Genomic DNA, 25,511 nt, shown 5'->3' with positions numbered 1-25,511 from the left:
ATGGAATAGCCTTCATTTCTCAGAACAAGAATAGACTGACGAGTTTCAGAAGAAAGTTATTTGTTTCTGGCCATTTTGAGCCTGTAATCGAACCCACAATTGCTGATGCTCCAGATACTCAACTAGTCTCAAGAAGGCCAGTTGTATTGCTTCTTTAATCAGCACAACAGTTTTCAGCTGTGCTAACATAATTGCAAAAGGGTTTTCTAATGATCAATTAGCCTTTTAAAATGATAAACTTGGATTAGCAAACACAATGTGCCATTGGAACACAGGACTGATGGTTGCTGATAATGGGCCTTTGTACGCCTATGTAGCTATTCCATTAAAAATCAGCCGTTTCCAGCTACAATAGCCATTTACAACATTAACAATGTCTACACTGTATTTCTAATCAATTTGATGTTATTTTAATGAACAAAAAATGAATAATTTTCTTTCGAAAACAAGGAAATGTCTAAATGACTCCAAACATTTGAACGGTAGTGTATATACGGAATAAACCTTTATTCTGTGATTTACCCTCCTGCGCCTGACGTCCAAATCACACGCCACAGAAATGGGTGATGGACCTCGACAAATTAACACATACCATACGAAACTTAACATATCATACTAAATGGAGTGTCTCGGATTTACTTACAGCAAAATACGAAATGCTCTGAGACCATGTTGGGTTGTTGCACAACCATTATATAACATATATGACCAAGTAGCTTTGTTGAATTGTTGCATTAGGGTTCAAAAGTAACGTTTTATAAAGACATATTTTTAGCAAAGCCTTTTGTATATATATATATTTTTTTTTGTGATCTCAGTTCAAAGGCCAGGGGGGGAAGTTTCCTGCCTTCTTCTTCAACAACAATGTGCCTGTCGCCCAATCCAAAAACTATGTGAATGCTCGGGAAGTGATGGAGTTCTTCAGGCTGAAACCTGGTGAATACCTGATCGTGCCATCAACCTTCAAACCAAATGAAACCGCCTCCTTCATCCTGTCCATCCTCTCCAAGGTGAAGGCCCAAATCCAGTAAGCACAGCCCCCTCTCATTAAAATTTAAGTAATGTCATAATTTTTTCAATATATATATTTATATATATATATATATATATATATATATATATATATATATATTTTTTTTATATAGTCTGTGATCATAGCTAACATTAGGTCTCACTATAATGAATGTATTCCTAACAGAAACAAATCAGTCCGTTTTTTTCCTCAGTGAAAATTCCAATGACCAAGATATGGAGGAAATCCTGTTTTCCCCAAAAACCCCAAAGGTATTTAAGGCAAAAAGTGTTTCATCCCTCATATTTATGTATTTTAATGCAACACTGGTATTTCTTTGCTTCCACCTCCTTTATAACTCATTAAAACACTATTTTCATTTTTTAGCCCACACCTACAGTAGATCTAGAACACAAGGGAGGAGATGTGGACAGCAAAATAACTCTGTTTCAGAAGTATTCTGATGAGGCAAGTTCAGAGTATTTTTCTTTTCAACTCAATATTAGGAAGGTGTTCCTAATGTTTTGTACACTCAGTGTACATGGATGCATGCGGCATTCCGGCAACTTTGGGTAACAAACGACTTAGTTGTGCCTGTTGTTCACACTCGTATCTGCCCTGTTATTGGTTAGAATGGTCCCACCTGATCTTGCCTGCCTTCAATCATTGAGGACATGTATTTCCATTGTTAGAGCAGTCATTTGGCTATCTTGTCAATATAATAAATCATCTTTGGTTTTATATCTATTTCCACACTATGATGTTGGAATAATACTGTGAAATTGTGAAAATTAATATAATGCTCTTTTAGTGTAAGAGCTGTTTAAAAAGCATCCCTGAAATGTTTGCCTGTTTTGGTGGGATGGAGTTTTGGCCTATGTTGACATCACCAGGCGTACAAATAGACCAATAAGAATGAGACTTCCAAGCCTCTCTGCCAATAATAGCTAGTTTTCAGTTTTTGTTTCTTTTTGACCATTTTAATTTTAAAAAATCACACTAAGGTACTTAATTGTTACACAGAAATGATTTGATGTTCAGATAAAAACTGCTGCATTGTCCCTTTTAAGATCTTTGATAGGCTGACGCGGAATTTGTTACAGGAAAGAATCACTCCCACCTGGCGAAATTAGCATATGGCTAAATGTGCCAGATTATGAAATGGGAACAGCTAACATGTAGCCTTTGAACTACTTCAAAGATTTTAATTAGCTGATGCTTAAACTTGAACTAAAGCTTTAACTTTTTCTAATGTTTGGAAGTATGGCCGAATTGTTTTTAACTAATCGTTAAAAACATTATAATAACACCAGTGGTGGAAAAAGTATCCAATTGTCATACTGGAGTAAATGTATAGACATCTTCATAGAAAGTTACTCACGTAAAAGTAGAAATCACCCAGTAAATACTACTTGAGTAAAAGTCAAAAAAATATTTGGTTCTAAATATACTTAAGTATCAAAAGTAAATGTAATTGCTAAAATATACTTAAGTATCAAAAGTAAATGTAATTGCTAAAATATACTTAAGTATCAAAAGTAAAAGTAAAAGTATAAATCATTTCAAATTCCTTCTATTAAGCAAAGCAGGCGGTAACATTTTCTTGTTTTCAAAATGTATGGATAGCCAGGGGCACACTACAACACTCAGACATCATTTACAAAAGATGTGTTTGTGTTTAGTGAGTCCACCAGATCAGAGGCAGAAGGGATGACCAGGTGTTCTCTTGATAAGTGTGTGAATTTGACAATGTTCCTGTCCTGCTAAGCATTCAAAATGTAACGAGTACTTTTGGGTGTCAGGGAAAATGTATGGAGTAAAAAGTACATCATTTTCTTTAGGAATTTAGTGAAGTAAAAGTTGTCAAAATATAAATAGTAAAGTACAGCTACCCCAAAAAACTACTTAAGTAGTACTTTGAAGTATTTTTACTTAAGAACTTTACACCACTGAATAACACTATAATTGTATTTTTACAAAAAAGTTTGAGGAGGTGGATGCTGAACAGCTTCAGAGGACTCTGAATGAAAATCTGATCCAAGGTATGTAAAGAGAAAATCTATTGTAATTTATAGTGTTGGGGCACTGATATTGAAAATCTATATCGATATCAGTAGCATTTTCTTCTAACCAAAATCAATATCATAACGGTTTGAAAAAATAACAATGCAACTTCCACGGCTTTGTGAAGTTCAGACAACTGCTTGCTGATTGCCCATTGGGCCAGGTGTGAATGTTCTGTGGGCCTAAACTACCCAACCAGTTTGAATACAATAGGAAGCCCATTGATGGACCATCAGCAGGCAGTGAAGTATGCTATAAGTTGAGAGCCTGTGAGAAGGTTTTGTGCATGCAGGAACAGTCATGTCATGCTCTTTTACATAATGTGGGTTAACAGCAAGGATAAACCGACATCACGTTATGCCTTGCTCATATCGATATCAAACAATATCAATATCATATTGAATTATCAATCTTGATACCCACCACTAGTTATGAACAAAATCAGGAGTATGAACACAGAAAATGTTTTAACAAGATCTGTATGATTTTTTTTATGTGCCACCTTTTCACATTTTACGCAGGAAATGCAAAGAAAACCCAAGGCTTCAGCTTGGAGTCCTGTCAAAGCATGGTGGCCTTGATGGATGTATCCTTCATGAGCTTAGTGACACTCTACCGTGTCTTCTGTTGTAAAACACCTTGAACAGTACTTTACAGTACAGTTAAAACTGTGAATGAATGTAGGAGTCTCTATGGTATAGACTAGAGAGAGAGAGAATGAGTTTCATGTTTCATCTTCATGTAATCTGCATCGCACTGCATCGCAGTGCTAGCTGTGCCACTAGAGATCCTGGTTCGAATCCAGGCTCTGTCGTAGCCGGCCGCGACCTGGAGACCCATGGGGCGGCGCACAATTGGCCCAGCGTCGTCGGGTAGGGGAGGGAATGGCTGGCAGGGATGTAGCTCAGTTGGTAGAGCATGGCGTTTGCAACGCCAGGTTGTGGGTTCGATTCCCAAGGGGGCCAGTATGAAAAATAAACGAACTGGCCGTCGCTCTGGAGCGTCCTGCTAAACGACTAAAATGTAAATGTAATCTGAACACCAGTTTACAAACCCAGCAGCTGAATCAGAATGGGAAAGGAGAGTAAATATAGTTCAACCAATGTAAAACAGACCACATAACTAAACAAACAGCGTTATCCCATAACAGGTCAAAATGTAAACCATTTATTTATCTGCCTTTGGAGATTCCCTTAACCCAGGGGTTCCCAAACTTGTTTGGCCCACAACCCCCATTTTGATATCTGAAAATTCTCGTGACCCCAGCCATGTGAAAAAAAGTATGTAATTAACAGCCAATGTCAACTTTTTTATTTGGGGCTATGGCAGTCAAATGAAAAACATTCTAACAGTATTTCTGATTGTCTTCTCAACTCACCATCACATACTTTTAATGTGGGGCTATGACAGTCAACTACAAAACAATCTGACATAATGACTCTTATCTCACCACCACTAATGAGATGGGTGTGCTTGATGCATGTTGCGTCAGAGCTTCTCAAAGTCAGGGGGCGTGGACGACAGTGCGCACCTCATCTCCGCTGTCACATCCAACCTCGATTGATAATTGGTTTTAATGTAGACGAGAGCACTGATTCCAGCTTCACACAGATACTGAATGAGCTGGCGAAGGGTACCATGAGTTTTATGGTGCTTTAAAGACAACTGGGAACTCTGAAAAATAAGAGGTCCAATCATGACGTCAGTGATCTTCAGGTCAGAAAGTTGGAGCGCTAGAAAGAGGCTGGAGTTCCCGAGTTGGAATTGCATCATCTTAAATGGCACCGACCGCCACTGCCGTAAATGCACTCGGTCACATGACAGCTCGATCAGCTGTTCATTTTCACTTACCGGCACGTCAATTGAGCCAGGATCACAGTCAAACGGATTGGGAAGTAGGTCCCAAAGTGCTCTTCCAAGCATTGGAGGTGAGCAGTCATCACTCGTGTGGGACACTTACTGATGCTGTTTTCTGTTAGAAACATGCACAGCCGAGAGAAGGGGGCATGGTTAGCTTTTGAAAGACGCTCTCTCCAATAAGAATTATTTCCTCTGAATCCACTGATTCGGTCACTCATCTGGCCTTAATGGCCATGTATTCTTAAAATCTCCACCCGGCACAGCCAGAAGAGGACGGACCACTCCTCAGAGTCTGGTTCTTCTCTAGGTCTCTTCCAAGGTTCCTGCCTTTGTAGGGAGTTTTTCCTAGTCACCGTGCTTCTACATCTGCATTGCTTGCTGTTTGGCGTTTTAGGCTGGATTTCTGTATAAGCACTTTGTGACATCTGCTGATGTAAAAAGGGCTTTATGAATACATTTGATTGATACAATGTTTTTGTATTTCCCCTGCATGCTTGCGTTCAGTTCGTTCAGTTTCCCAAATATTTCTGTTACATAGGCAAGGACAAAACATTATCTTTTCGTTACATAGAAAGTCAACCAAGTCAGTTTTTTTTTTTTACATCCATTGTGAATGACAACAGTTCCTCTCTCAATGTGAAAAATCTTTCCAACACTCCCCCTCGATAATCACCAAGCCTCGGTATGAAATAGAACATTGTCATGCTCTGATCCCATTTCTCCACATAGTTTTGCGAACAGGAGTACGTGTAGTGGATGAGGTTTGATGTAGTTTACAATAAAAGTTACCTGCTGCAGTATATCTCTAAGTTCTGTGCTCAACTCTTTTGCCGCCAGTTGCTTTCGGTGTGTCATACAATGCGTCCACATGGCGGAGGGAGACACATTCATAGCTAGAGTGCAGAGGCCTGCCCGCCGTCCAGCCATACATGGAGCCCCATCTGTGCAAAAGTCCACGATTCGATCACATGGAATCTGTTTTTCGTCGATATAGTCACGCAGCACACTGAACATCCCCTGTACCCTTTCATGCTCTGGAATCATGAGACAGAACAATGTGTCCTCGTGAATAGCATCCCCCGACATGCATAGCGAACAAAAGTCGATACATGGGCATCTCGGACCACACAGCTAATGTCCATTTGGTGAGCATAAGCTGGGGAGTTTTTGAGTCATTGTCAGTTTCCTCTTGATTGCTTGCAATAGCATACATTATTTGTTTAACAGTGTTATCTGACAAAGGTATTGATGTGAGTTTCTGTGCCTCTGCCTCCCCACACATTGTTTTCACCATATCAATTGTGGTCAGAAATATCAAAGTCTCTGCAATAGTGTGTGGTTTCATAGCGCAGCGGGCCTTTCACAGTGGGAATGATTCAAGTGCAACGGTCAAGTGTGGCATTTTCCCATGAGCTAAGGGCGCTCTCTAGTTTAATTTTATCTTTTAGATTTGAATAATTTTCATTAGGTTTTAAGGTTAACCACATTACAATGATTTTGAGATACAAAGATGATATTACAATATATTTTTTTGTATATACAGTACCAGTCAAAAGTTTGGACACACCTACTGATCCAAGGGTTTTTCTTTATTTTTACTATTGTCTACATTGTAGAATAATAGTGAAAACATCAAAACTATGAAATAACACATATGGAATCATGTAGTAACCAAAAAAGTGTTAAACAAATCAGAATATATTTTATATTTGAGATTCTTCAAAGTAGCCACCCTTTGCCTTGATGACAGCTTTGCATACTCATTTTTTAAAAAAAATTTGTTAAAATTTTTGTTTAAAATTTAAATTCTTTAGATATTTATTTTTATTTTTTTATTTTTAATTTTTTTTTGTTATGGGGGGAATGGATCAGCTTAATATTGCAGATAGATTGTATCTTCTATCAATGTAATTGTCTGCATCACTTCCAATCCCCCATGTTTTTATATATATATATACTCCCCTTTATTACTTTTCAACCCCACCATCCTTTCCCTACTTGGAGTAAATTAGTGAACAACAATGCCCAGGCCTCTACTTCCGGTCTATACTTACTATCTACACCTTATGGACAGAGTTAATTTTACAATAATTCTATTATACATATTTTTTTTATTGCTCCTGAACTTCTTCTACTCTCAACCTCTCCGATCATTTTCATGATGTCCATCCGGTTTGCTTCTATATGCCATATCTTTCTAACTGTGCTCTTTCCCAAAAGCTCCCAACATACAACCTATATACTTATTATGGACACAGTATGCTTACATTATTAGCTATCTTTGTTATTGTTTATTGATATTTGTTATTAGTCCCATCCTTCAACTCTATTCAATACCTCCCATCTATCTCTTAACACCATCCATATAGGATTTCTATTTGCCATATATGTTTCAACCGTACTGTGATGTTTTACAAAAGTTCTGAACCTTTCTATTCTCATTGCTTCTACAGATTGTGAATTAAAAATAAACATTTTTGCTAAAAGTATTATTATATTATTGATTGATTGACTATGACTTTTCAGATCACCCAGTAATGCTATCTGCAAGGTTAGTTCCAGGTAAATATTGCAATCCTTTAGCCACACTCTTGGCATTCTCTTAATCAGCTTCATGAGGAATGCTTTTCCAACAGTCTTGAAGGAGTTCCCACATATGCTGAGCACTTGTTGGCCGCTTTTCCTTCACACTGAGGTCCAACTCATCCCAAACCATCTCAATTGGGTTGGGGTCGGGTGATTGTGGAGGCCAAGTCATCTGATGCAGCACTCCATCAATCTCCTTGGTCAAATAGCCCTTACACAGCCTGGAGGTGTGTTTTGGGTCATTGTCCTGTTGAAAAATGAATGATAGTCCCACTAAGTGCAAAGCAGATGAGATGGCGTTTGCAGCAAATCAACCATGAAGGTCTGATTCACGCAGTCTCCTCTGAACAGTTGATGTTGAGATGTGTCTGTTACTTGAACTCTGTAAAGCATATATTTGGGCTGAAATCTGCGGTGCAGTTAACTGGACTGAACTTATCCTCTGCAGCAGAGGTAACTCTGGGTCTTTCTTTCCTGTGGTGGTCCTCATGAGAGCCAGTTTCATCATAGTGCTTGATGGTTTTTGCGACTGCACTTGAAGAAACTTTCAAAGTTCTTCAGATTTTCCGGATTGACTGACCTTCATGTCTTAAAGTAATGATGGACTGTCGTTTCTCTTTGCTTATTTGAGCTGTTCTTGCCATAATATGGACTTAGTCTTTTACCAAATAGGGCTATCTTCTGAATACCCCCCCTACCTTGTCACAACACAACTGATTGGCTCAAACGCATTAAGAAGGAAATAAATACCACAAATTAACTTTTAACAAGGCACACCTGTTAATTGAAATGCATTCCAGGTGACTACCTCATGAAGCTGGTTGAGAGAATGCCAAGAGTGTGCAAAGCTGTCATCAAGGCAATGGGTGGCTACTTTAAAGAATCTCATATATAAAATATATTTTGATTTGTTTAACACTTTTTTGGTTACTACATGATTCCATATGTGCTATTTCATTATTCTACAATGTAGAAAATAGTTAAAATAAAGAAAAATCCTTGAATGAGTAGGTGTGTCCAAACTTTTGACTGGTACTGTATATATATTTTGGGGGGGGGATTTAGGAAATTCTCCAGCGACCCCAATTTTATATCAGGAAACCCCTGGTTTGGGAACCGCTGCCTTAACCATTCCTTCTCCAGACATCAATCACTGGAAAACTGAACGTTGCTGAATTTCTACGTCTATGGAGAAAAGTTACCATGTACAAGGTAAATGAATTAGCAGGTCTGTGGCAAAACCTGTATTGGGTTATAACTAATTACTTCTTCAGAAGTACAATTTACCTGAAAGTATACTTTTTTTCTTACATTGTCAAGGACATCTTCTTCCACACAGATGTGGACCGTTCTGGAATGTTGTCATTGAGTGAACTGAGGAACGCAATCATGGCTTCAGGTAACTCCGACTTGACAAACAAACAACAACAAAAAAGATTTTTGGGCCAGCAAAACTTGACATCAGTGCATGATTTACGCGCAAGTCTGAGTTAGGGTAATCAGGTTAGCAGCCAGTACTTACATTTGAATTAAGCCAAACAGATGGGATAGGCTATACAGTAGCTCCAACTAGAGGCCTTCACGGGTCCAAAAAGTTTGACCTGTTCTGAAATGGACCTGGGGCTTTCCCATCCGGACCCGATATATATATATTTTTTAAATATAGAGACCCGTTCCAAACAGACCTAAGGACAACTAGACCCGTTCCGTATAGACCTGGTCGGATCCAGACACGGTCCGATCTGAATGAGGGAAGCAGCAGACATTTCCATTTTTAAGCTACTTTATTAACCAGAGCTGATAAAGTGCCAGGGAATGAGGTAGAGAGAGGTGACGCTCTAGCAGGGGCCGTGCTGTGTGTGTAGGCTAATGTGAGTATGAGTGAGTGACACTGGTGCAGGGAGGAGGGAGAGATAGCAACCAACCAAGCCGACTCGCGCTATAGTAGACTAATAGCTGCCATAGCTAGGTCATTTATCATCCAATATTTTTACTAGTACCTGTCTTAACTGCATCAAACCTGGAGAAGCTAGGCTAATTGAGTCTGCGCTTTGTCGTCCTACACAGTTACAAACAACAACAACAACTCCATTCAGAATATTAAGTAGCAGCCTACCTGTTGGCTCTTGGTCGTTGTAGCCTATCCTTCTCCTTTAACTTTTAATTCCATCATTTTAATTCCATCTTCCATTGATTATATACAGTTTCTACTAACTTTTGCCACATACGGAGGCTCTACGATTGTGGCCTATTGCCTCTTTGATTACTTATGTTTGGCCAACAACAAGCTGCAGGCACCACTCTTGTGAAAAGCAAGAGCAGCAGCATAAATTATTCTCTCTCTCTCTCGTGTTCGGATCTGTACGGGTCCTTCCGGACAAGTCAGTTAAAACTACACATACCCATGACATTATATAGAATTCTGGATCCAGACCCTCTCTGGTATCCGGGTACCGGTGGATCCGTGAAGACCTCTAGCTTCAACTGACTCATACTATACATATTCAGAACCACGTGTAGTAGGTTTGAAGCCTGTCGTCTCACACAAAATGTACATTACAGATTCTAGGCACTTAAGGCTGATTATGGTTTTTAAGCTTTTGCTAAGAATGTCTTCCCACTACCGCATTACCGCAAAAATGGAAGAGGAAAGTGGAAGGGGGAGAAAGTAAGGAACTTGTCTGTCGGCCTTGCATTAAAGAACATAATTGGTTAAGGAAAACTGTGATAAATAAAAAAAATATATCAGTTTCACTTAAGGACCAAAGGATTGACAGCCGTCCCATATAGATTGCAAAATAGTTGGGAAGAGATCTTTGATGTACCGATCCCATGGCATAGTGTTTATGAACTGACACGCAAAACGACACCGGATTCAAAAATTAGAATCTTTCAATTTAAATTACTATATAAAATCCTTGCTACCAATAGAATGTTATTTATATGGGGGATACAATCTTCCCAGCTCTGCAGATTTTGCTGTGAAGAGACGGAATCATTGGACCATTTGTTTTGGTTCTGTCCATTTGTAGCTTGTTTTTGGACACTGGTCCAGGAATGGCTAAAGGATTGCAATATTTACCTGGAACTAACCTTGCAGATAGCATTACTGGGTGATCTGAAAAGTCATAGTCAATCAATCAATAATATAATAATACTTTTAGCAAAGCTGTTTATTTTTAACTCTCAATCTGTAGAAGCAATGAGAATAGAAAGGTTCAGAATTATTGTAAAACATCACAGCACGGTTGAAATATATATGGCAAATAGAAATCCGATATGGATGGTGTTAAGAGATAGATGGGAGGTATTGAATAGAGTTGAAGGATGGGACTAATAACAAATAACAACAAATAATAACAAAGATAGCTAATAATGTAAAGCATACTGTGTCCATAATAAGTATATAGGCTGTATGTTGGGAGCTTTTGGGAAAGAGCACAGTTAGAAAGATATGGCATATAGAAGCAAACCGGATGGACATCATGAAAACGATCGGAGAGGTTGAGAGTAGAAGTAGTTCAGGAGCAAAAAATTAATAAATAATAATAATAATAATAATGATATATATGTATGTATGTATATGTATATATATATGTATATATATAATATAATTATTGTAAAATTAACTGTGTCCATAAGGTGTAGATAGTAAGTATAGACCGGAAGTAGAGACCTGGGCATTGTTGTTCACTAATTTACTCCAAGTAGGGAAAGGATGGTGGGGTTGAAAAGTAATAAAGGGGAGTATATATATAAAAAAAAAAAAAAAAAAAAAAAATGGGGGATTGGAAGTGATGCAGACAATTACATTGATAGAAGATACAATCTATCTGCAATATTAAGCTGATCCATTTCCCCAAAAAAAATAAAAAATAAAAAAATAAAAATAAAAAGAATGTCTTCCCATAATAATGTTAGGGAGCTTAGATGTTATTTGAGGAAGTTGAATTTTCCTGTGCAGACGAGGTAGACGACTTGCAGCTAGCCACATACTGTAATTGGCTCATTGTCTCCAATGATCGGCAAACATGTTTTGGAATATTTTAATTCTGTACAGGCTTCCTTCTTTTTAACTCTGTCAATTAGGTTAGTATTGTGGAGTAACTACAATGTTGTTGATCCATCCTCAGTTTTTCTCCAATCACAGCCACGGTTCAGCAGACTTTTAGCCCTCCATATCTGGCTACGAGACTATTGCGGCTCTGTGGGTGTAACATTTATTGACAATTTTGATACCTTCTGGAAACAAAGCTCATACAGTGGCTTGTGAAAGTATTCACCCCCCTTGGCATTTTTCCTATTTTGTTGCCTTACAACCTGGAATTTAAATATATTTTTTGGGTGTCGTATCATTTGATTTACACAACATGCCTACCACTTTGAAGACGCAAAATATTTTTTGGGGTGAAACAAACAAGAAATAAGACAAATAAAACAGAAAACTTGAGCGTGCATAACTATTCAACCCCCCAAAGTCAATGCTTTGTAAAGCCACCTTTTGCAGCAATTACAGCTGCAAGTCTCTTGGGGTATGTCTCTATAAGCTTGGCACATCTTCAAGGCAAAACCGCTCCAGCTCCTTCAAGTTGGATGGGTTCCGCTGGTGTACAGCAATCTTTAAGTCATACCACAGATTCTCAATTGGATTGAGGTCTGGGCTTTGACTAGGCCATTCCAAGACATTTAAATGTTTCCCCTTAAACCACTCAAGTGTTGCTTTAGCAGTATGCTTAGGGTCATTGTCCTGCTGAAAGGTGAACCTCCGTCCCAGTCTCAAATCTCTGGAAGACTGAAACATGTTTCCCTCAAGAATTTCCCTGTATTTAGCGCCATCCATCATTCCTTCAATTCTAACCAGTTTCCCAGTCGCTGCCGATTAAAAACATCCCCACAGCATGATGCTGCCACCACCATGCTTCACTGTGAGGATGGTGTTCTAGGGGTGTTGAGAGGTGTTGGGTTTGCGCCAGACACAGTGTTTTCCTTGATGACCAAAAAGTTCCATTTTAGTCTCATCTGACCAGAGTACCTTCTTCCATATGTTTGGGGAGTCTCCTACATGCCTTTTGGCGAACCCCAAACGTGTTTGCTTATTTCTTTCTTTAAGCAATGGCTTTTTTCTGGCCACTCTTCCGTAAAGCCCAGCTCTGTGGAGTGTACATTTTCAAGTGGTCCTATGGACAGATACTCCAATCTCCGCTGTGGAGCTTTGTAGCTCCTTCAGGGTTATCTTTGATCTCTTTGTTGCCTCTCTGATTAATGTCCTCCTTGCCTGGTCCATGAGTTTTGGTGGGCGGCCCTCTCTTAGCAGGTTTGTTGTGGTGCCATATTCTTTCAATTTTTAAATAATGGATTTAATGGTGCTCCATGGGATGTTCAACGTTTCTGATATTTCTTTATAACCCAACTCTGATCTGTACTTCTCCACAACTTTGTCCCTGACTTGTTTGGAGAGCTCCTTGGTCTTCATGGTGCCGCTTGCTTGGTGGTGCCCCTTGCTTAGTGGTGTTGCAGACTCTGGGACCTTTCAGAACAGGTGTGTATATATATATATTGAGATCATGTGGCAGATCATGTGACACTTAGATTGCACACAGGTGGACTTTATTTTACTAATTATGTGACTTCAGAAGGTAATTGGTTGCACCAAATCTTATTTAGGGGCTTCATAGCAAAGGGGGTGAATACATATGCACGCACCACTTTTCCATTATTAATTTTTTAGAATTTCTTAAAACAAGTTATTTTTTTCATTTCACTCATGTTAAATACTGTTGAAGTAATATGGCTAAAGGTTCACCTGCCTCAACTAAAGCCCATTCTGGTGGGAAGCTGCTATAGACCACCAAGTGCTAACAGTCAGAATCTGGATAACATGTGTGAAATGCTTGATAATATATGTGATATCAATAGAGAGGTATACTTTCTGGGTGATTTAAATATTGACTGGCTTTCATCAGGCTGCCCACTCAAGAGAAAGCTTCAAACTGTGACTAGTGCCTTCAACCTGGTTCAGGTTATCAATCAACCTACCAGGGTAGTTACAACCAGTACAGGATTGAAATAATCAATGTGTATTGATCACATCTTTACTAATGCTGCAGAAATGTGTTTGAAAGCGGTATCCAAATTCATCGGATGTAGTGATCACAATATAGTAGCCATATCTAGGAAAACCAAAGTTCCAAAGGCTGGGCCTAATATTGTGTATAAGAGGTCATACAATACGTTTTGTTGTGATTCCTATGTTGTTGATGTAAAGAATATTTGTTGGTTCGTGGTGTGTAATGACGAGCAACCAGACGCTGCACTTGACACATTTATGAAATTGCTTACCCCAGTTACTAATAAGCATGCACCCATTAAGAAATTGACTGTAAAAACTGTTAAATCCCCATGGCTTGATGAGGAATTGAACAATTGTATGGTTGAGAGGGATGAGGCAAAAGAGATGGCAAATAGGTCTGGCTGTACAACCGATTGGCAAACGTACTGCAAATTGAGAAATCATGTGACTAAACTGAATAAAAAGAAGAAGAAACTACACTATGAAACAAATATAAATGACATAAAGAATGATAGTAAAAAGCTTTGGAGCACCTTAAATGAAATTTTGGGCAAAAAGACAAACTCCGCTCCATCATTCATTGAATCAGATGGCTCATTCATCACAAAACCCATTGATATTGCCAACTACTTTAATGATTTATTCATTGGCAAGATTAGCAAACTTAGACATGACATGCCGGCAACAGACACTGACACTACACATCCAAGTGAGTCTGACCAAATTATGAAAGTCAAGCAATGTAACTTTGAATTCCTTAAAGTGAGTGTGGAAGAGGTAAAAAAAAGTATTATTGTCGATCAACAATGACACGCCACCGCGGTCTGACAACATGGTCTGACACATCAAGTAACTCATGCCAGCAGTAAAATTAAATTAAAAAAACAGATAAAAATACACATTATGGAACAGCGGGGACTGTGAAGCAACACAAACATAGACACATGCATACGATAAAATACAAACTATACACACGTACACATGGATTTTGTGTTATAGATATGTGGTAGTAGAGTAGAGGCCTGAGGGCACACACTTATTATGTTGTGACATCTGTCATCTTGTTTTTAAAATGTATAATGTTGTGGAAAATAACAACTATACTTTATTACAAATAAGGTCTTACAGAGTTTTTGTTGCATCAAGAAATGACTTTATTAAAGTTTCAACAAAGCCGATACCAGTCTGCAGAGTGGCACACCCCCTTACGGTCTCCCTCCAACTTATATAGTCCTCTACAGTTTTCCCGCTCTTTTATTGCTCCGCCCACTTCCTTTGTCTCTGACAGCGGCTAAACTAAACTTTCATTAAGTTCAGAGTACTATAATCAATCAATCCTTATCTTGCAAAAACACTCATGTTTAGTTTAAACTCAGTTCAACCCTGGCTCTTTTCACTGTGTTTGAAGACAAAAACAAACGGCCCAAGACAGTTTCAGTCTTTGATATGACAAGACAACCATGGATCTAAGTAAGAGCAAGCAATCTGACCCTAGGGCAGGTTCCCTCTCTACTCACCCACACAGTGAAATTAAATGACCCAATACAATTCCTGGCCCAGTAACAAAGAATTCTAACTTTATGCTTTTGATTAACCCAGTTCTACCTCATAGTCCATTAAACTCTACAGTTCATTAATAATAATTCACCACAATAACTGCCTGAATTTTGCTGGACCCCAGGAAGAGTAGTTAAAATCAAATCAAATCAAAATGTATTTGCCACATGCGCCGAATACAAGAGGTGTAGACATTACCGTGAAATGCTTACTTACAGCCCTTAACCAACAATGCATTTATTTTTTTATAAAACAACAACAACAAAAAAGTGTTGAGAAAAAAAGAGCAGAAGTGAAATAAAATAACAGTAGGGAGGCTATATACAGGGGGGTACCGGTGCAGAGTTAATGTGCGGGGGCACCGGCTAGTTGAGGTAGTTGAGGTAATATGTACATGTGGGTAGAGTTAAAATGACTATGCATAAATAATTAACATAGTAGCAGCAGCGTAAAAAGATGGGGTGGGGGTGGGGGGGCAGTGCAATTAGTCCAGGTAGCCATGCTTAGCTGTTCAGGAGTCTTATGGCTTGGGGGTAGAAGCTGTTGAGAAGCCTTTTGAACCTAGACTTGGCGCTCCGGTACCGCTTGCCGTGCGGTACTGTAGCAGAGAGAACAGTCTATGACTAGGGTGGCTGAAGTCTTTGACAATTCTGAGGGCCTTCCTCTGACACCGCCTGGTATAGAGGTCCTGGATGGCAGGAAGCTTGGCCCCAGTGATGTACTGGGCCGAACGCACTACCCTCTGTATTGCCTTGCGGTCAGAGGCCGAGCATTTGCCATACCAGGCTGTGATGCAACCAGTCAGGATGCTCTCGATGGTGCAGCTGTATAACTTTTTGAATATCTGAGGACACATGCCAAATCTTTTCAGTCTCCTGAGGGGGAATAGGCTTTGTCGTGCCCTCTTCACAACTGTCTTGGTGTGTTTGGACCATGATAGTTTGTTGGTGATGTGGACACCAAGGAACTTGAAGCTCTCAACCTGTTCCACTACAGCCCCGTCGATGAGAATGGTGGTCTGCTTGAAACATGTTGGTATTACAGACTCAGTCAGGGACATGTTGAAAATGTTGGTGAAGAACCTTGCCAGTTGGTCAGCACATGCTCGGAGTACATGTCCTGGTAATCCGTCTGGCCCTGCGGCCTTGTGAATGTTGACCTGCTTAAAAGTCTTACTCACATCGGCTACGGAGAGCGTGATCACATAGTAATCCGGAGCAGCTGGTGCTCTCATGCATGCTTCAGTGTTGCTTGCCTTGAAGCGAGCATAGAAGTGGTTTAGCTCGTCTGGTAGGCTTGTGTCACTGGGCAGCTCGCGGCTGTGCTTCCCTTTGTAGTCTGTAATAGTTTTCAAGCCCTGCCACATCCGACGAGCGTCAGAGCCGGTGTAGTACGATTCAATCTTAGTCCTGTATTGACTCTATGCCTGTTTGATGGTTCGTCTGAGGGCATAGCGGGATTTCTTATAAGCGTCCGGGTTAGAGGTCCGCTCCTTGAAAGCGGCAGCTCTAGCCTTTAGCTCAGTGTGGATGTTGCCTGTAATCCATGGCTTCTGGTTGGGGTATGTACGTACGGTCACTGTGGGGACGACGTCATCAATGCACTTATTGATGAAGCCAGTGACTGATGTGGTGTACTCCTCAAGGCTATCCGAAGAATCCCGGAACATGTTCCAGTCTGTGCTAGCAAAACAGTCTTGTAGCTTAGCATCTGCGTCATCTGACCACTTTTTTATTAACCGAGTCACTGCTGCTTCCTGCTTTAGTTTTTGCTTATAAGCAGGAATCAGGAGGATAGAGTTATGGTCAGATTTGCCAAATGGAGGGCGAGGGAGAGCTTTGTATGCATCTCTGTGTGTGGAGTAAAGGTGGTCTAGAGTTTTTTTTCCTCTGGTTGCACATTTCACATGCTGGTCGAAATGAGGTAGAACGGATTTAAGTTTCCCTGCATTAAAGTCCCCAGCCACTAGGAGCGCTGCCTCTGGATGAGCGTTTTCCTGTTTAGTTATGGCCTTATACAGCTCATTGAGTGCAATGTTAGTTGCTGCCTTGGCAGCAGCTAATGGGGATCCATAATAAATACAAATACAACATGTGTCTTTTTACGGAGGCTAGTTTGTTCTTTGAACCCCCCACACTTGTGGCATTTAATTAAATAAGTTGCCTCATTCCTGTCACAACACCCATCATAATATCACTCACTGCAGATACCTCTACTATTAGGGTATGACTAAACATTAGGCCATTTACATGATAGCTGATGCGTAATACGTCTTACACAGTGAACTAAAGGTGTGAGATGTGAACCCAGTCTGCCTCTCCTCTCCTCTTCAGGGATCAGGGTGGGGGATGACATGCTAAACCTGATGGCTCTGCGCTACGGTGGATGTTCTGGAAACATCAGCCTGGAGAGTTTCATCAGCCTAGTCCTACGCATGGACTGCATGACCAGTAAGTCCACATCTGACTAGTTCACAATACATCTTTGCACACGAGACACATTCCTCATTATAGCTGTCATGGCACTCACAGGATGATCCTAGTTAGTTTGCTAGATCAGGGTTTCCAAACCCCACCCCCCGGGTGCACGTTTTGGTTTTTGCCATAGCATTACACAGCTGATTCAAATAATCATAGCTTGATAATGAGTTGGTTATTTAAATCAGCTGTGTAGTTCTAGGGCAAAAAACAAAACGGGGGGGCAGGACCGACTTTGGGAAACCCTGTGCTAGATGAGGGTTTGAAGCCATGGCCTTTGTACTGTTTATCTACATTGTAAATAATGTCATTCATGCCCTTCTCAACAGAAATATTCAGACAACTCAATGATGGAGGGGCCATATCTCTTCAAGAGAATGAGGTAATGAACAGTTAATACATTTACTCATCACCAGGGTGTAATGAATACTCGGACAGAGTGGTAAGATCCAATCGCAGAATAGCGATGCTTTATTAGAGTACAGACAAGGGAATAGCTTAATCGTGGTCGGGCGGGCTGTGGTCAAAACCGGGCCAGGCAGAGACAGGCAGAGGTACCAAGGGAGCGGGCTTAGTTGTAGTCGAGGTCACAGGCACAGGATCAGAGAACGGTAATCACTGAGGTAGACAAGTAGAGGATTAAGCAATTCGGGGAGTCAAACAACAAGGCATAGGTCGGATACACGGGTAATCAAAAACAACAAACTCTCTCTCTCTCTCGGAACAAAACGCTTAGCAAGTCACAATGGAACAATACCTCGCACCGACTGAACTTCTGAGCACACCTTATATCCTACCCTAATTACGGACAGGTGTGCTCATAACTCAGGTGAACCAGATCGAGTCTGATGACTCCCCCTCTCTGTAGATCGGGGAAGTGTCAGACTCTGTCTAGACCCAGCCAACCCCCGATCCCTTACAGTATCCCCCTCCCCAGGGCCGGCTCCTGACGGCCTTCTACCTCTACCGGGTGGTCTTCCTCTGGGTCGGGGTCCGGGATGATCTGGGTGTTCAGCGTGGAAAGTGGCCTTGAGAGCGGGGTCTAGTATGTCCTTAGCAGGGACCCAGGACCGTTCCTCCGGTCCATATCCCTCCCAGTCCACGAGATATTCGATGCCCCCTTGTCTCCGTCTTGACTCCAGTATCTCGTGGACTGTATAGGTGGTGTCCTGTTCATCCTCCAAAGGTGGTGTAGTAGGTTGTTGAGCGATTGGTGGGTACATCGGGCTATAATGGACAGGTTTCAACAGGGAGACGTGGAACGTAGGGGTTTATCCTGTAGTGTCGAGGGAGTAACAGACGGTAGGTGACAGGGTTAATACGTCTCTGTACCTTGAAGGGACCAATGTACCTGGGTTGGAGCTTCTTGCAGCTCCGTTGGAACCGCAGGTCTCGGGTAGACAGCCACACTCGCTGCCCGGGTTGATAAGTGGGAGTAGGTCTCCGGCGTCGGTCGGCGTAGGTCTTTTGCTGTTGTGAGGCTTGACTGAGATGTTGATGGGCCGTCTCCCAGACCTGCGCACTCCGACGGAACCACTCGTCCACCGCCGGTACCATCCCGGGTGCGGTATCCCACGGGAACAGGGGTGATTGATACCCTAGAACACACTGAAAGGGCGTTAGACGTAGGGAGGTGTGAATGAGTGAGTTCTGAGCATACTCTACCCAAGGAAGGAATCGGCTCCACTCTTGCGGCTGCCGCGAACATTGTTGCCGTAGATACTTCCCAATTTCCTGGTTGAGCCGTTCTGTCTGCCCATTGGCCTGGGGATGATATCCGGAGGTGAGGCTCACCGAGATGCCCAAGCGTTCGCAAGAAGGCCTTCCAAACCCGGGATACGAACTGGGGTCCCCGGTCGGAAACAATATCCAAACGGAACACCTGGTTAAACATAGTCTCCGCCATCTGAGTGGCGTTAGGTAAACGGGTCATGGGTACTAACCGACACATCTTGGAGAATCGATCGATGACCACGAGAATTACAGTATGGCCCTCTGATTCTGGTAGGTCGGTAACAAAGTCCATAACAATGTGCGACCAGGGTCGTTGAGGAGTTGGCAATGGCATCAGCTTACCCTCCGGTAGTGCTCGAGGCGCCTTGGACTGAGCACATACTGGGCAGGATAATACGTAGTCTCTGACGTCATCTGTGAGGGAATCCCACCAGTATTTTCGACTGATGAGTCGTGTAGTTCGAGTGATTCCAGGATGACCAGATCCTAGCGACGTGTGGCACCATTCCATCAGTTGAGGTCGAAGCGGAGCTGGTACAAACACCTTCGACACCGGGGTTTCTGGAGGGGCTGGTTCCGCTTGTAGGCTCTCCTGAATCGTGTCATTGATAGCCCACCTCACAGGACCAGCACGGCAACTCATGGGGAGGATAGGTTCTGGTTCAACCGGTCTGTCAGCGCGCTCGAACCGTCGGGAAAGCGCGTCCGCCTTACAATTCTTGGACCCGGGAATATAAGAGACAGTGAATTGGAAATGGTTGAAGAATAAAGACCACCTTGCCTGTCGGGAGTTCAGTCGTTTAGCACTGTGAAGATACTCCAGATTGCGGTGGTCCGTGAGCACTTGGAACGGATGAGCTGCTCCCTCCAGCCAATGTCTCCACTCCTCCAGTGCTAACTTCACCGCCAGTAATTCACGATTTCCCACGTCGTAGTTCTGCTCGGCCGGATTCAGCTTCTTAGAAAAAAAAGCACAGGGTCGTGATTTGGGTGGCTCACCTTGGCGCTGGGATAGTACGGCTCCAACTCCAACCTCCGAGGCGTCCACCTCCACGATGAACGGCAAGGTAGGATCCGGCTGACATAAAATGGGAGCGGTGGTAAATCGTTGTTTCAATGTCTCAAAAGCCCACACTGCCCCCTCCGTCCATTTCAGACCACGACCCTTGTGGCTGGTCATCGCCGACAGGGGAGCTGCGGTTGTGCTGAAATTACGCACAAACCGTCTATAGTAATTGGCAAACCCTAAGAATCTCTGGAGCTCTTTCACCGTCTGGGGTTGAGGCCAGTCTCGTACAGCTTGCACCTTGGATTCATCCAGTTTTACGCCGTCGGGAGTGAGTATGGCCCCAAGGAAGGAAATCGTCGTGACATGGAATTCACTCTTTTCGGCCTTCACGAACAGAGAGTGTTGTCGGAGTCGGTCCAGAACCTGGCGTACATGGGACACATGTTCACTCAGAGAGTTAGAGTAGATTAGGATGTCATCAATGTACACTATGACAAAGCGATCAATCAAGTCCCTGAAAATGTCATTCATGAACGCCTGGAACACAGAGGGCGCGTTAGTAAGTCCATAGGGCATGACACAATATTCATAATGTCCTCGATGGGTGATGAAGGCGGTCTTCCATTCATCCCCCTTCTCTAATGCGCACCAGATTGTACGCACTCCTGAGGTCCAGTTTACTGTAGATGGAGGCCTGCCCCACCTGCTCGAGGGCTGCTGGAATCAAAGGAAGGGGGTAACGATTTTTAATGGTAATATCGTTCAAATCTCGATAGTCTATACAAGGACGCAGTCCGCCATCCTTTTTCTTAACAAAGAAAAAACTGGATGCGGCGGGGAGACGTAGATGGGCGAATGGCCCCTTGCTGTAGTGCCTCATCAATATACTTGCTCATTGATTCTCGTTCCGGCTGTGACAAAGGGTAGATTCGTCCGCGAGGAGGTGTAGCCCCGGGATAGCAGATCAATTGCACAATCCCAGGCCCGATGCGGTGGTAACACGGTAGCCCTCTCCTTGGAGAACACCTGCGCGTAATCCTGGTACTCTGTAGGAACAACAGTAGACACCGCACCCTTCGCATCCTCCACAGTAGACGTTTTGCAAGGTAAAATGAGGCACTCTGCCCTACATACCTCACTCCAAGCCGTGATCTCGCCAGATTTCCAGGAGATGACCGGATCATGGGTAACGAGCCAGGGGTGGCCGAGGACTAGCGGCTCCCGTGGAGCGGAGATGACGAACAGAATGATGTTCTCATGGTGCAGGGAGCCCACTTGTAACTTGATTTCCTCGGTACGGTGCGTAATAAACCCAGTGCCCATGGGCTCACCGTCTAGCGCGTTGACTCGCAGGGGGGGTTGAATTGGGATAAGTTGAACTCCCAACTCCTCAGCAAGACCCATATCCAGAAAACTGGCAGCCGCTCCGGAATCAATAAGTCCTTCCAACCTGCGCACTTTCTCTCCGACAGATAAGGTAACTGGCACATACATTTGTTTAGATGTAATGTTCAAAACTGGAGTCTCACTCACCGGTTTGGCAGTTCCGAGGCGATATCCTGGGGTACGGTTTGGTCGTACCGGACATTGACGAACGAAATGACCCGACTGACCACAATACAGGCATAGTCCGTCTTGCCGACGTTGTTGTCTCACCGACCCTTGTAGAGGTGACCGTCCCAGTTGCATAGGTTCCTCCTCAGATTCTCTCCTCCGCTCTGTCGATTGCTTAGGACCAGTGATCGAGGGCTCCCGGACTGTGGATACCTTGTGTTGCACTATCAGATTATCAATAGAGATGGCTATTTTGATAAACTCATGTAGCGCAGTGATATCTCCTCGACAAACCAACTCAGTCTGTACGTCTTTGCGCAGCCCTCTTCGGAAAACGGTGAGCAAGGCCATCTCGCTCCATCCGCTACCGGCTGCTATAGTACGGAACTCTAAAGCGTAGTCGGCTACGGTGCGACGGCCCTGCTGAAGTTCGCATAGTTGGTCTCCCACACTACGCCCAGATACTGGGTGGTCGAACACCCCCTGGAACAGTCTCTTGAACTGAACTTCCGCATTCAACTCGGGAACCTCAGCTGCCCAAAGCGCAGTAGCCCAATCCAGTGCTCTTCCCGTTAGTAGAGAAATCATGAAATCCACCCTGCTACGGTCATCGGAAAACATAGTACGATTATCGACATATACAGGGACGTCTGAAGTAGAAACCCCTGACATTTGCCAGGTTCCCCGTCGTACCTAGTCGGTAGAGAAATCGGAGGTGTAGGACGAGGACTGACCGTGCTCGGGGTGGTGCCTTCAGCCGCACCAGCGTTGAGTAGCTGCAGGAGTTCATCCATCCGTTTCTCCTGTATCTCCCATCGCCTCTGTAATTCCGCTGGATCCATGGTAATGGCGAGGTATTCTGTAATGAATACTCGGACAGAGTGGTAAGATCCAATCGCAGAATAGCGATGCTTTATTAGAGTACAGACAAGGGAATAGCTTAGTCGTGGTCGGGCGGGCTGTGGTCAAAACCGGGCCAGGCAGAGACAGGCAGAGGTACCAAGGGAGCGGGCTTAGTTGTAGTCGAGGTCACAGGCACAGGATCAGAGAACGGTAATCACTGGGGTAGACAAGTAGAGGATTAAGCAATTCGGGGAGTCAAACAACAAGGCACAGGTCGGATACACGGGTAATCAAAAACAACAATCTCTCTCTCTCTCTCTCTCTCTCTCTCTCTCGGAACAAAACGCTTAGCAAGTCACAATGGAACAATACCTCGCACCGACTGAACTTCTGAGCACACCTTATATCCTACCCTAATTACGGACAGGTGTGCTCAGAACTCAGGTGAACCAGATCGAGTCTGATGACTCCCCCTCTCTGTAGATCGGGGAAGTGTCAGACTCTGTCTAGACCCAGCCAACCCCCGATCCCTTACACCGGGGTTTTCAACTCCAGTCCTGCAGTATTGGGTGTCCAGGCTATCTCTCCAGTCCTGCAGTACTGGGTGTCCAGGCTATCTCTCCAATCCTGCAGTACTGGGTGTCCAGGCTATCTCTCCAGTCCTGCAGTACTGGGTGTCCAGGCTATCTCTCCAGTCCTGCAGTACTGGGTGTCCAGGCTATCTCTCCAATCCTGCAGTACTGGGTGTCCAGGCTATCTCTCCAGTCCTGCAGTACTGGGTGTCCAGGCTATCTCTCCAGTCCTGCAGTACTGGGTGTCCAGGCTATCTCTCCAGTCCTGCAGTACTGGGTGTCCAGGCTATCTCTCCAGTCCTGCAGTACTGGGTGTCCAGGCTATCTCTCCAGTCCTGCAGTACTGGGTGTCCATGCTATCTCTCCAGTCCTGCAGTACTGGGTGTCCAGGCTATCTCTCCAGTCCTGCAGTACTGGGTGTCCAGGCTATCTCTCCAGTCCTGCAGTACTGGGTGTCCAGGCTATCTCTCCAGTCCTGCAGTACTGGGTGTCCAGGCTATCTCTCCAGTCCTGCAGTACTGGGTGTCCAGGCTATCTCTCCAGTCCTGCAGTACTGGGTGTCCAGGCTATCTCTCCAGTCCTGCAGTACTGGGTGTCCAGGCTATCTCTCCAGTCCTGCAGTACTGGGTGTCCAGGCTATCTCTCCAGTCCTGCAGTACTGGTTGTCCAGGCTATCTCTCCAGTCCTGCAGTACTACGTATGCTTTTGCTCCAACCATGCATTAACACACCTGATTCAGTCAATCATGGTCCAGACTGAAGACTATGATTGATTGAATATTTTAATCAGGCGTGTCAGTGCTGTGCTGGAATGAAGCCTACAAGCCTTGGTTCAATTGGTCTCAATCGCAGCAAACCTTTCCATGATTGTATGTTATGAAACAACATAAAGCTCTGTGTTATTCAAAGGTCACACATGCGTGCAGACAGTATTCATTTCCATTCAATCCAAGATACTTCATCCACATAAACATTGCCATGGCGGTTGCAATTCAATCCAGGCCTAAGTCTTCCTAAAACAGAGATTCAATCAGATCTGATACAGCCATATTTCACCTTAGCAATTCGTTTTGACCTTTGAGTTTATCCAATGTTATGAGCCGGCACACCTTTTTAATTGTCTACCTTTAGCTCTCAGACAATAGAGAACAACTGGAGATTTATTGGATTTCATTTGGGGACATTTCTTATTGGAAGAGGTCCATTCAGAGGCCAAACTTAACCTCATACTATTATATACACTATTACATGATGTTTCTTGAATATTTTTTTCAGTGGATGTACATCTCCATGTATACATAAGCTGCAGACCAAATAGGATGGACAGAAGACTTCATTTGGAATCGTGAGATTTGAAAAAGTGCTGAGGGTGGTTCTTTGCTGGACAAACCAGTCATTTGTAAAGCAGCAATTTCAGGGTGATTTGTTACACTTCGAGATGTGAAGCCTCTGCAGTTTAAAGAGAGCACTCAAGATGGGTGCTTAGTAAATGACGGTGCTCTTGAAATTGAAGGGTTCATAGGCTATAAAACATAATGGGTTACATTCTGGTACACATCTGGTACATTATATTTTATATCTGGTAATGTGATAAAGTTTTATTTTTGTTTCTGGCTATAATGTTTTGGTTATTAATTCCTAACTGTGTGTGTGTGTGTAGGGCAGGGTTCTCCATCTCCAATGGTTCTGGAGAGCTACTAATGTGTGCGTGCCGGCTTTAGTTCCAGCCCTGCACTAACACAACTGATTAGACTGACGGCGGTTTATTTGAAACAGGGGTGATAGTGCAGGGCTGGAACTAAAAACACTGATTAACTAGACTGTAAACTATTCAAAACTCAAACTTTCTTTCTATACTATCGACTAACAAGGTTGGATTCTATTTTCATTGTGATGTCTAGTAATGTATTCCCTGCATATTTAGAATGTCCACTACCTTTCATTATCCATGTAACTGTACTGATATATTGGTTGTTGGGTTTTATATTAGGGTTTTTTGTTAAATAGAAATGCGGTCACACAACTTCTCCTGTGATCATGTGGTCCTCTGTAGCTCAGCTGGTAGAGCACGGCGGTTGTAGCGCCAAGGTAGTGGGTTCGATCCCCGGGACCACCCATACACAAAAATGTATGCACGCATGACTGTAAGTCGCTTTGGATAAAAGCGTCTGCTA

At 42.9% G+C, this 25,511-nt stretch overlaps 1 protein-coding gene across 1 annotated transcript in view; it reads left to right on the top strand.

Annotated features, from left to right (window-relative positions):
- LOC121544245 (calpain-1 catalytic subunit) overlaps positions 1-25,214 on the top strand; it is a 37,719-nt gene extending 12,505 nt beyond the window's left edge. The window contains exons 13-22 of the mRNA XM_045208995.1: positions 819-1,027; positions 1,227-1,284; positions 1,400-1,480; positions 2,997-3,054; positions 3,598-3,662; positions 8,666-8,734; positions 8,843-8,921; positions 17,483-17,599; positions 17,956-18,008; positions 24,613-25,214. Of these exons, the coding sequence (XP_045064930.1) occupies positions 819-1,027; positions 1,227-1,284; positions 1,400-1,480; positions 2,997-3,054; positions 3,598-3,662; positions 8,666-8,734; positions 8,843-8,921; positions 17,483-17,599; positions 17,956-18,008; positions 24,613-24,639 (816 nt within the window). The 3' untranslated portion in view covers positions 24,640-25,214. The remainder of the gene's footprint in view (positions 1-818; positions 1,028-1,226; positions 1,285-1,399; positions 1,481-2,996; positions 3,055-3,597; positions 3,663-8,665; positions 8,735-8,842; positions 8,922-17,482; positions 17,600-17,955; positions 18,009-24,612) is intronic.
- The last annotated feature ends 297 nt before the right edge of the window (positions 25,215-25,511 follow it).

This window comes from Coregonus clupeaformis, chromosome 29 (genome assembly GCF_020615455.1).
Source record: "Coregonus clupeaformis isolate EN_2021a chromosome 29, ASM2061545v1, whole genome shotgun sequence".
NCBI lineage: Eukaryota > Metazoa > Chordata > Actinopteri > Salmoniformes > Salmonidae > Coregonus > Coregonus clupeaformis.
Note: the sequence above shows the minus strand (reverse complement) of the source record. Positions and strands in the feature narration are given on the sequence as shown.